The 13,153-nt window shown below is 43.4% G+C and overlaps 1 protein-coding gene across 2 annotated transcripts in view; it reads right to left on the reverse strand.

Moving 5' to 3' along the window:
• Positions 1-11,204: 11,204 nt before the first annotated feature.
• The window catches only part of LOC149474301 (DAP3-binding cell death enhancer 1-like), a 68,041-nt gene continuing 66,092 nt past the window's right edge, over positions 11,205-13,153 (reverse strand). For both annotated transcript variants that reach the window (XM_089652893.1, XM_089652832.1), the window contains exon 12: positions 11,205-12,887. In XM_089652893.1, coding sequence (XP_089509019.1) covers positions 12,631-12,887 — 257 coding nt within the window. In that variant the 3' untranslated portion in view covers positions 11,205-12,630. The remainder of the gene's footprint in view (positions 12,888-13,153) is intronic.

Here is a 13,153-nt window from a genome sequence, read left to right on the forward strand (position 1 = left end):
ATCGAGCCTTTTCTGACACTTTGTTTACATGAAAAAAATCAGTATTTTTTGCTACGAAATTAATTTAAACCCCCAAACATTATATATATTTTTTTAAAGCAAACACCCTAGTGAATAAAATGGTGGGTACTACAATTTTTTATGGCACATAGTACCCACGCAGCGATTTTTTAAAAGCAATTTTTAAAACAAAATACACTTTTTTTACTTTTAATGCACAAAAACACAATATATTGGCCAATTATTTGGTAAGGTATAAAAGATGATGGTATGCCGAGTAAATAGATACCAAACATGACATGCTTTAAAACTGAGCATGCCCCGTGCAATGGCGACAAACTGCATACATTTTCAATATCCATAGGCAACACTTTAAAAGCCTTTAAAAGCTACAATTTTAGATTTACAGAGGAGGTCTAGTGTTAGAATTACTGCCCTTGATCTGACGTTCACGGCAATACCTCCCATGCATGGTGCAACCGCTGTTTACATACCGGCACAGGGTCAAGGCTTGTGCACACAGGTGTGCGTGCATGGGAGGGGCGAGTTTTATTTTTTTTAAGTTATTTTGATTTTTTTAATTATTGTTAGACTGTACCTTTCATTTTTTTTATCACTTTTAATGCTATCACAGGGAATGCAAATATCCCCTATAACTTCAATGGGCATTGTCATATATTCTTTTTTGAGAAATCTGGGGTCTATCAGGCTCTAGATATCTCCTCTGCCCTTACATTATCTAACCAAACCAAAATCAGTGTGATCAGATGCTTTCCCAATTTACAATTTATATCCTGCGAAACTGAAGTGATGAAATGCTCATAGCTTCCGAATTCTAAGACTATAGAGATGATTGGCACCACTCTGGTCTTCAATCAGCTCTATGGACAGCTGGCAGAAACACCGGCTGCATTCTCAGGTTCCCCCGATGGCACGGGACTGCCCGAGAAGGCCGTGGAAGGCAGCAGGGGAGGGGGGGCATAATATCCCGCTGCTTGTAAAAGCAATCCTGCAGCTAATTAGCCACTAGGATTGCTTTTACATGAAAGCCGATTGCTGGCTGAAAAAAATGATACCAGAATGATGCCTGCAGCTGTAGGCATCATCCTGGTATAACCATTCAAAGTCCAGTGATGTACTGGTTGGGTGTATATGCTATGTTCTTTTTTTTTTGTATGCAGCCTGTGGACTGAATGAAAAAAAGAGAAGAAATCTCTGCCAGAAAAAGTGTGTGGTATGCCCACCATTAGAATATACCGCCCTGCATCCACCCACTTCTAATGGTGGGCACACATTAGGTCACACTTTGCCACATATGCCAGTTCCAAGATTGTACAAATGTCTAAATAGTGGCACGCTTGAATAAAAATTGTCCACGTATAAGTGGTACCCCGTATGGAAAAAGGATGACACCAAGTCCCAAACTATCTTGCCACTGCTCTGCTCCCCATGTAGTCTGGGCATCCGGGGGGCTCCACGTGACTATCTTTTCCCTCGTAAATCCGAAACTTATAAGTATAGCCTGTTGTCCTCTCACAGGTCTTCTACATCTTGACCCCATATCTGGCACGCTTGCTAGGGAGAAATTGTTTGAATGCAAGGCGGCCAGAAAAATGAATGAGGGACTCATCAACGCAGATTTTTTGCTGGGGAGTATAGACATCTGCAAATTTTTGGTTAAGGTGATTTGCAAGGGCCTGAATTTTGTGGAGCTGGTTAAATTCAGGGTCACCCCGAGGATGACAGAGTGTATTGTCATTGAAATGCATATAACACATTATACTCTCATATCTATGCCTGGCCATGGCAGCAGAGAACATGGCATATGATGAATCGGGTCTGCGGACCAATACAACCGCAATTCATTTCTTTTAGTAATGCCCTTGTTGAGGGTTAGGCCCCCAAAAAATGTAAAGTCGGAAACCGTAATGAGTTTCCATGCGAATGGTCTGGCAAGGTTTGAATTTGGGTTGGCGGCGATAAATTGTTGTGCATATAAATTGCTTTGATCCACAATCAAAGCATACAGATATTCTGTGAAAAACAGCTCCAAAAATCAAGGAGGTATGTGAAAGACCAGGATGTACTAGACCGCTGGTACTCGCCAGTTCATCAAAAGGTAGAGCGGCACTAGTACTGGCACTCTGCTGCATATGAGAGTCATCAAAATTTACCGGCAAGTGCTAACAGAGATCAGGCCTGATTCTGCGAACACTGTGGTTTTGTGTGCAATGTATCAAGTGACAGTGACCTACTGACACTGCACTTGCTGGGGGAGAAGGGGGGGGTAAGCGTAGGGGCTAAACGCAGGTGCTGGCAGGAGCCGGGGCTGATCCCGCTAAAGCTGCGTTTTTGGGGACGCTATACTAATGTTAATGCTGGTATAGCGCTGATCTGATCAAAGATATTGATCCGTTCAGACACTATGCTAGCAATGGAGGTTTATTGTGCATGAGCGTGCTCCTGACGGGCAATCTGACGCTATCTGGGAGGGGCGTGAAAACCACGGGAGCGCAAATCATATATGTGATTTTGCGCACCCATGTCGCCCTGTAGCAGTATTTCTGCTATAGGGCGGTCAGGAAGCAGTTACAGAAGAGGTTTGTGCTACAGCGCTGCGTTACTTTAGCTGACAAATGCGCGGTTATGCAACACTGCACCCAAATTAAATTTACATCCTTTCTTTCCCACAAATTGAGCTTTCTTTCTGTGGTATTTGATCATCTGTGCGATTTTTATTTTTTGTGCTATAAAAAAAAAAAGGCTGACAATTTTGAGAAAAAAAAACAATATTTTAGACTTTTTGCTATAAAACATGTCCAGTAAAAAAATGTAAAAATCAAATTTCATCAAATTTCAGCCAAAATGTATTCTGCAACATGTCTTTGCTAAAAAAAAAATCCCAATACGTCTAAATTAATTGGTTTATGTGAAAGTGTCTACAAATGGCGGGAAAGATACTGGGATTTTTTTGTATACTAATAATGGCGGCGATCAGCGACTTATGGCGGTGATCAGCGATTTATGACAGTGATCAGCGACTTATGGCGGGACTGCGGCGGACATTTTGACACTGGGGGGGGAACTGACTTGGGGTCACTGACATCCCCAATGACACTAATACAGTGATAAGTGCAAAAAAAAAAAAACCACTGACACGGTACTAATTGCACTTGGGAGGAAGGGGCTAACATTTTTTTGGCAATGAAAGGGTTAACTGTGTGAAGGGAGTGTTTTACTAGGGGCGGGGGTGTGTGCTTCACAGGAACACACTGATCCCCAGAGATAAACTCCTCTCTCAGGATCACTGTGCTTGGAACTGACAGGGAGCAGAACTGCATTGTAAACAATGCAGCTGTGCTCTGTGTCACTGTTTGCCGGCAATCGCCGGGACCTGGTGATTGACACCCGCGGCCATGATCGGCGGCACGGGTAGGGCGGGTTGCTACTGATACCAACGATGGGGCACTATTTCTCCCCCCTACTGACACCAACGGTGGGGCACTATTCCTCCCCCCCACTGACACCAACGATGAGGCACTATTCCTCCCCTCACTGACACCAACGATGGGGCACTATTTCTCCCCCCTACTGACACCAACGGTGGGGCACTATTCCCCCCCCCACTGACACCAACGATGGGGCACTATTCCTCCCCTCACTGACACCAACGATGGGGCACTATTTCTCCCCCCTACTGACACCAACGGTGGGGCACTATCCCCCCCCCCCACTGACACCAAAGATGGGGCACTATTCCCCCCCCCCACTGACACCAAAGATGGGGCACTATTCCCCCCACTGACACCAAAGATGGGGCACTATTCCCCCCACTGATATCAATGATGGGGCACTATTCCCCCCACTGATATCAATGATGGGGCACTATTCCTCCCACTGATATCAATGATGGGGCACTATTCCTCCCACTGACACCAATGATGGAGCACCATTCCTCCCACTGACAGCAATGATGGGGCGCTATTCCTCCCACTGACAGCAATGAAGGGGCGCTATTCCTCCCACTGACACCAATGATGGGGCACTATTCCTCCCACTGACACCAATGATGGGGCACCATCATTGGTGTCAGTGGGAGGAATCGTGTCCCATCATTGGTGTTAGTGGGAGGAATTGTGTCCCATCATTGGTGTTAGTGGGAGGAATCGTGTCCCATCATTGGTGTCAGTGGGAGGAATAGCACCCCATCACTGGAGTACCATACCATATTGAAATCAAATCTGATGTTTTTTAATTTTTATTTGGTGTGCATTGGAAGAGGGGTAGTCTTATACGGCGAGTATAGCCCAAACCCTATATTTTAACAGGAAAAGTAGGTCGTCTTATATGCCCAGTCGTCTTATACACCAGAAAATACAGTATGCCTTATCTTGGAGCACAGTACTTGTATTCTTAGACCATGGGTTATATGCACCCAGGTGATCGGACACTTGCTAGGTCTACCTCCAGAGCGAATCATATAACCCCACCCACTCAGTGAGACTCAAGCTTTTTAGCAAGCAATAAAGGGTGATCAGGATACAAAGCGAAAGGGCCTGTGTCCTGTACTGTACTCCACAAATTTACATGCAAGTCAAATCTTAATTATACAGTACAGGACTCGTAGTCAAAGGCCATGGGATTTCCCTGAACAATAAGCAGAGGTTTGTGTAACAACATAGCTAACAGGACTGCTAACAGGACCACAAGACAAGGGTTAAAGAACCCAAAGAAAAAAACACACACGCACGGATGACAGTTTAAAGCACCTTGCATCAGCCAAAGCCTGAATTTCCGTCTGAAAATGTGTGAACAGAGTACCAGATGGTGGCCTTGCAAATCTGGGAAGCAGATGTTTTGATGCTGAAAAGCCCAAGAGACATCAACAGCCCTGTTGAAATAGGCTCTAATAGGGAAAGGAGGAACTCTATACTTTAGAACGCAAGCCCTAAAAATGAATTGCCTAATTCGCTTAACAATTCAGGTGGGATAAAAATTGACTCTTGTGAATACAGCCTTATGACCTTCAGGTAGATCCTGACAGTTCTGACCACATCTAGGCAATTTAGGGTGATTTCCGTATATTTGGGGCAAGATAAGGGAAAGTTTTGGTTTCACCAATTTGTCCTTCTGTAAGAAAGGGACCTTTACAGGAAAGAGCTGCCAACTCAGAAACACAGATAACAGATGTAATGGCTACCTGGAAGGCAACTTTACAAGTGAGGCCTTCCAATGAAATATGTCTAATTGGTTCAATGGCAGGTCTCTAAGTAAAAAGCAACAGGCTGAGATGCCAAGGTCACACAAGAGTTTGAATTGGAGTATTAAAATGAGCAATTCCCTGAATAACAAGTCTTGATGAGGGATTGCAAGGCAAGAGGTTTCTGAAAGTAAATGGATAAAGTAAAGCAGACACACCCCTGAGAGTACTCAGTGCCAGACGCTGGTCAAAACCAGATTGAAGAAAGTCCAAAATATGTGACATTCGCACAAGGCAAAGTAGGCCATTCCATATGCAAAGGTCAATCTTACAAGAGTTGGATTTTCTTCCTCTGAGTAAGGTGGGAATACCAAAATCTGAAACGTTGCATATACTTCAGGACTTAGATTATAAAAAGGAGCCAGGATAGAATAGATATCCTAGGGCTGGTAGGTCTGGTCTGTTTGGAAGAGGTCAAGGTTTGTCCACCAGAAGTCTGTGTACCACGTTCTTCTGGGCCAATCTGGTGTAACGAGAATCACCTGAACCTCTTCATTCTTCATCTTGCGGAGCAGTCGAGGCAGTGACTTCATTAGAAGGAAGGCATAAACTAGCTTGAATTGAACCCAAGGAACTTCCAGGAATCACCAGAGCATCCACTTCGAAAACTAGAGGATCCTGGGCTTGGCTACAAAGTTGTCCAGCTTGTTGTTGAACCTGGTGGCCAAGATTTCCACATCTGGTTTTCCCCAGCTTTGACAGATGCAGAGACCACGCTTTTGGGTCTAGGTGGCTTAGGAAGTCTGCCTGCCAACTGTCCACTCCAGTGATTTGGATGGCTGAAAGACAGCTTGAATGTGAGTTTCTGCTGAGGAGAGTATTGCACATGTTGTTCTGAGGCAGCCTCTGTTCCACGTTGATGGGAAGTTTTGACTTCTGTGAGGATCAGGTCCCCTGGACAGTAAGGAAATTGTAAACTCCAACTCAGCCTATAAGATATCTGATGTCAACATTACTCAGGGCATGTGAAGGAAAGTCTTTCCCAATTCTAAGGTAGGTTTGGAGATTGATCAAGTTAGGGAGAGCTTTGTCTGGCTTGACAAAAGCATTGGGCAAATCAAGGAATGGATTTGCTTGTTCCATGTTGTAAGTTGGATTGAAGAGGTCTGAAGTAAAATCTGGCAAAGGGAACTGCCTTGAAGGAGGCCATCATCAAGCTCATAACCCCCACACTAAAGTGAACTGAGGGGTGCCATTTTCACTGGTGGGTCTTTGTGTAGGAATTTAGAGAAGCAACCTTAAAATTCTGGCTTGGTTTGTGTCCAAGATTAGACCTAGTTATTTCAGATGGATGCTGGATAGCAGATTTTGCAAAGCTGATTGTCCAGGCAAAGTTTTGAAGGAACTGAATTGTCCTCTGGACATTGGTGGACAAGGTTGTGGTAGGGGAATCTTTCGGTAGGAGCTCGTCCACATAACCTGTGACATGACTGCTCTGGGTTCATAAAAGTGCAGAGGAGAGCCCAAACTGTAGTGCTACAAAGTAGAAGTGTTGGTCTTCCTTGTCTTAGAGAAGCAATGACAGATCTTGTTAATTCCACCCAGAATTGTGGTACATGAAAAAAATATGCTTAGAAATATTGTAAGTCCACTAATAGGCAGATGGTTTTGAGCTTGAGAATAGTTGCAAGTAGAAACCATGAAACTGTTCTTCTAAAGGAAATGGCACACCCACTCCTTGCAGTGTTGGTACAAGGTGGTAAAGTAAATCTACATTCTTTCTTTTGGACTGAAGCTGGCAGATTGGAAGGGAAAAAGTCACAAGAGGTTCAGAGATTAAAATCTTTTTGTACCCCTTTAAAATGACAGATTGAACCTAGAGGTCCAGGATGTCTTGGATCCAGACTGGCACAACATACACCCATCCTATGTGTGTGGGAGGCATCTCATCAATATGATTAGATTCTGGGCAGTCTTGGTGGACATGGGAGCCAAGCACTTGCAGGAAGAGTAGGTGGCAGGCCTTGATTTGGAAGTAGATGCCTTGGGATAGTAAAAGGAACTCTGTATGCATTTTTGGCAGAAAAGGTGGGTGGAAAAGTGTCCTCCATAAGGCATAACAAAGTTACCTCATCCATCAGAGACTAAGTTTGGACAGGAGGCACGTGTCCAAACTAAATACACACATTATACAAAGGGGGGGAGGTGCAGCGCTATAAATACTTAATAAACAGCAAATCGGATATATAATATACTAGACAGTGACTGAATGGTAATGAAATAAGGCCACTGAATAGTGGCTACCAAAGTGAAAAGAGTGCAAAATAAGTAAAAGAGTCCAATGGAGGGGTGCTCTTAAGATCCAAGATGATCCTTATACGTCCAATGATTGGAACCGCAGGGTGATAAGTAATGTAAAGATTGCGCACTCACCAGATACGCAATCTTTATGCGCATTTGTATATACAGTCACCGGACCTCTGGAATCATCAGACTGGTCTGGTCAGATCTGGTCAGCAACAACTTCCACTGCCTGGCGCTCGGATAGATGCGGCTGCTCTGTGGATCTGGCCAGATGCGGAACAAAGATGGCCGCCGGGGCCCCTCGTGGCACCGGCGGTAAGGCATCCAACCTACTGTAGCGCTATAAATACTGTTTATTAGGTATTTATAGCGCTGAACCTCCCCCCCTTTGTATATTTACGTCTCGGAAGGTTATATGGTGCCTTTTTTGGTGTACAGCTGCTGTGTTAGTATTCAAGCGCTCGCTTACTCTGTTTTTTTAAATACACACATTGCACTTTGTGCCAAGGTGAGCGCCTAATACAGGATCCAGTACCTGAAGCAAGCATTACAGGCTAGCCCCATATAGTGGAGCCTGGATATGGTTCCCAAGGTATACATCAAGGGTAGCGGATTCAGAAAACTGCCCAAGACAGTAAGCAGTCAAATCTTGGCAGAAACGTCACAGAGAAAAAACTGGTTGAAAAAAGAAAATAATTTAATGATGTGCTTTGGGGTAGCCCTAGCAAGTTTTTTCACTGGAAGGTAGCTGCAAATAACCCATGGTCTAAGAATACTGTACAATTCCTATACTGTACAATTAAGATAAACATCTTTAACCAATACATGTGCTCCTTCACACATCTATTTCACAAAAGGGTTATAAGTGCTGGTTAACCACTTGCCCTCCAGAGGATTTACCCCACTTCCTGACCAGGCCATTTTTTGTGATACGGCGCTGTGTTACGTTAACTGACATTGCACGGTCATGCAACACTGCACCCAAATGAAATTCATGTCTTTGCTAAAGAAAAAAATCCCAATACGTGTAAATTAATTGGTTTACATGAAAGTTACAGCGTCTACAAATGGCGGTATAGATACTGGAATTTTTTATTTTTATACTAGTAATAGTGGCGTTCAGTGACTTATAGTGGGACTACAGCGTGCATTCTGACTGTCACTGACATCCCCAGTGACACCAATTCAGTGATCAGTGCTAATAAAAAGCACTGACACTGTACTAATGACACTGAGCAGGAAGGGGTTAACATCTGGGGAGATCAAAGAGTTAACGGTGTGCTTTACACTGTAAGCACACTGCTTTGTATGGCTCTGCTATGCAGAACCATACAAAGCAGTGTGCAGGAGCTGACAGGGGAGAGATCTGTATTGTTTACATACAGGTCTCTCCCCCATCTGTGACACACGGTGATTGCCAGGTGTCGGCGGGACGGGACATGGTTATCTACATGTGAGGCCGCCAATGGCAGCACGGGTAGGCGTGCGTCTCCTACCCGGAAATGCAAAATCACATATATAAACGTGATTTTGCACACCCCTGCCGCCCTGTAGTAGTACTTCTGCTATAGGACAGTGGGAAAGCGGTTAAGGAAAAGGCAGGGGGAGGGGTGTAATATACAGACCAGACGGGTTCAGGGAACAGAAAGACCATGATGCTTAACCACCTCCCGCCCGCCATATAGTCTGACGGGCGCAAGGTGGCTCTCTCGTTCTGAGAGGACGTCACATGACGTCCTCCCATTCTCACCGCGCATGCACGGCTCAGGGAGCGCACAGCGCGGCGATAGGCGGTGCACTGTGTCCCTAGGACACAGCGGATCACCGATCACGGAAAGAGCCGAAGATGTCGGCTTGGTCATGTGATCAGATGTGTCCAATCATAGTTGATCACATGTAAACACGGAAATGCCAGTTATCGGCATTTCTCTCCTTTCGAGCCTTCACGCTGACAGCTCGAGAGGAGAGGAGAGCCGGTAATCGGCTTTCCACAGAGGGGACATGTACACTGATCATCAGGGCACTGATGATCAGTGTGCCCTGATGATCAGTGTAGCCCCAGCAGTGCCACCTGTCAGTGCCTATCAGTGCCACATCAATGCCACATATCAGTGCCCATCTGAGCTGTCTTTCAGTGTCATCCATCAGTGCCAATCAGTGCCGCCTAACAGTGCCAGCCAGTGCCGCCTAACAGTGCCAGCCAGTGCCGCCTAACAGTGCAATATATGAGTGCTGCCTTTCAGTGCCCATCAGTGATGCCTGTCAATGCCCATCAGTGCAGCCTATCAGTGTCCATCACTGCAGCCTCGTTAGCGCACATCAGTGAAGGAGAAAAATCACTTATTTACAAAATTTTATAACAAAAACTAAGAAAAAACTTTTTTTTTTTCAAAAATTTCAGTGGTTTTTGGTTTGTTTAAAAAAAAATTAAAAACCCAGGAGGTGATTAAATACCACCAAAAAATTATTAACATTTCTTATGGGTACAGTGTTGCATGACCGCGCAATTGCCAAAGTGCGACAGCGCTGAAAGCTGGAAATTGGCCTGGGCAGGAAGGGGGTATAAGAGTCCTGTAGGCTAGTGGTTAAAAATGCTCCACAGGAACGCATGTCTACATTTTTTTTACGCTTGTTTCTAAAGTAAAATACACTTAAGCTGAATTCACACATCTGTATTGCTGTAAAATGCTCTAAAACACACATTTACCAAACGTGTAGATTCTAAATGGAACCCAAATGCAAATATTAAGTACATGAGGGCAGCCAAGGGTCACTGGAGAGTATCTGAAAGCAATAAAGCCTGTCATAAAGGAAAAAGATACGTATTACATCTTATTCCTTTACCCCCTAGACTTAACAAGCAATTAACCAATGCAGTTCAAGGGGCCCCATGGCAAGCATTTTTCTTTGCAAGTTCTGGATTTGGACCTTTATAGAATTTATAGCTATGTGTACTATACAGCTGTTGAGACATTTCAAATTCTACAGATATTTGATTTGTAGTTGAATATAAGCGATTATTTTACACCATCAAGTATTTCAGGCTGAGGAGAATCTCGCTGTTCTCAAAGGAAACACATTCTGGAAGAAATGTGCCTTCCATTACTAAACACCTTCTGCAAATTGCTGTCTGGGTGATTTTGAATACATTGAGTAACTGTCCCAGAACCAGTATGAAGCAACTGGTTAGAGCATACCTGTTCTGTGACTCAAATTACTGAAACCAGAAACTCCCCCCAAAACTTCCCAAAGACATAGTTCAATCTAGTTCTTTAAAAGGAATTTTAACTTTTTTTTAAAAAATAATCAGCTAAATGTACATAATCAAGCAAATTTTCAGTATTTTAAAACTTTGTTGTGTGCGAACTATGACATGGTGGTAGGCAAGTAGATTGGCATGCTTCACAGTGACTGCGCTTCACTGTTCCTTACTGTGAGTCCAGGAATCTGTTCAGCCTGACAGAAAACATCAGAATGTTTATCTGGGTTGCTGTGGGAAGGATTATGAAAATACTGAGCAGCAATCCCGTAAAAATGTGGTTCCATCCCAATTTATAAAACTCAAAATCTATATTTACCGTACATTTTAGTTTCCCTTTAAGCATTTACACGAAGGCCTATAAATGCAGTTGGCAGCTGTCTTATGCAAAACACATAGCACAGGCTCTTTGATCTTTTAAATAGTGAACTTCAAACAAAATTATTCAATTTTCTTTTATTAAACAATAACAAATAATAGCACAATGTGTCCTCAGGGAAAGATGGATACAATAGATGTTACCATTTTTTTTAGAGATCCTTATTTTCTACTAAATGTGAATAGAGCACTAAAGTCAAGATGGTCACCCGAGCTCGGATCATGTTACACCAGTGAGCTTTGTTTTTTCTTTATGTAAGCTCTATCATGTTAGAGGAAAGCTCTCCCTGCAGGTGATTTCACACACTGAGATTTCCTAACTCCAGAATCTTCCACTCTCGACTACTGCAACAATTACCGTTATTGAACCAAGGTGGGCCTACCGTTGAATGGATTGAGTCTTCAGTAGCTTTGCCTTTGAAAACTAGTGAAACACATTCACTTTAAAGCTGGCCCCTACAACACCTTAATAATTGCTTCTCTGGGGCCAACAGCAAACAAAATAACATAAGTGCTGTCCAAGTTATTTTAAACCTGGCTGTACACAATGATTGAGAGAAAACCAGATTCCCCTATCAACGATAAACAGCATGGATCAACAAATATCCTGCAGCTGACTATTGTATCCTGACAACAGTAGCTGTCAGAATACCAGAACAGTGACTGCAGCTGACTTTCTCAAAGTTTGTTAAGCAGGGGTCACCCATGGCTCGAATTTCAGCCGGCTCACATTCTTTATCCATGGGTTACCTGGGACCTATGCAGAGACCCCTCGGCAGAAAAGTGTTCTTCATATATAGCCCAATAGAGTTGACTGTACACAAAATGCATATTATCATGGCAAAAGGCAATCTTGTGACAGTTGGATTTTAATGTCTAAAGCTAGTCTTACTTGTTAGCAAGTGCCTGATGCTTTTAAAGCGCTTATAGACTGTTGTGGTACAACAGAATGCAATTAAGAAATTTACAACCCATAAATTACTGGGGTTATATTGTCGGCCCTCTGTTCTGTCAGAGTGCAGCTCAGGTGACAACCATGTAAAACAAGTTCCATTTCTTTTTTTTACTTACTTACTGGCTGCACAACTGCACGATTGTTTATGTGAACAAGTTAATGGCTTGACCTTTATGCATCGGATCATCACTGATGTTTTAGGTCTGAGAGATATGTTAGTAGGGAACCATTAAAGTCTGCAATGCAGTCTGCAAATGTTGAGGCACACACTTGTTATTTTAGTTCCCAGTTGCCCTGAGCACATTCTAGTCCATTACCATCCTAGTGGACATTTAAATGTACAGTTGTAATCATAAATTGTATCTAAAAGCCGAAAGGGCAGTGTTTTGCGCAGGAAAGTAGGTATTTCATCCTTTTATGTTATATCAGTAAGTAATTAGAAACATTAGTGTCCTTGCAGTACTGAATATAAAGACAACTTTATCACCTTCTTTAAGATACAATATGTAAGTGCTTTCAAATGCAGGGGGGGATTCATCCAACCCCAATAACTCTGAGAGAGGCCATTGGAGGCGTCATTGCAGTTTTATAGAAAGGTGGCAAGAGGTAGCTACCACTATTAGCAGGGGACATCACCAATAGGTCCCCAGTGCTCATTGAGTGAGGTAGACCAAGGCTGTTTGTGCTGCTTGCAGCGTAGGTGGCTTTTGTCCAGAAGTTTGTTTGCTCCAAAACAGGAAGACAGGGGCTGGAGACTGCGGCTCGAAGACTGTTCAGGGGAGAGCTTAGATCTGCAGAGGAAATACATTAATAACTTCACTTTACAGCAGACAACAATGGCATAGAAACAGAGGAAGTATTGTGGAATACTACAGCAACAGGAAGAGCCTGCAGTGAAAGACTCACATCTAAAGAGAAGCTTTAAAGCAATAAAATCAATCCGTGTTTTGTGCCAATGACACATTATCCAAAGAGCTTTACAGAATTGTGGTCTAAACAAAGACTTTTAAACCAGTCAATCATCCAATCAATTCAACATTCTGGTCATAACTACCCA

This window comes from Staurois parvus, unplaced genomic scaffold (assembly GCF_062004578.1).
Source record: "Staurois parvus isolate SC_StPar_1 unplaced genomic scaffold, SC_StPar_1.0 ptg000006l, whole genome shotgun sequence".
In the NCBI taxonomy this organism is placed as follows: domain Eukaryota; kingdom Metazoa; phylum Chordata; class Amphibia; order Anura; family Ranidae; genus Staurois; species Staurois parvus.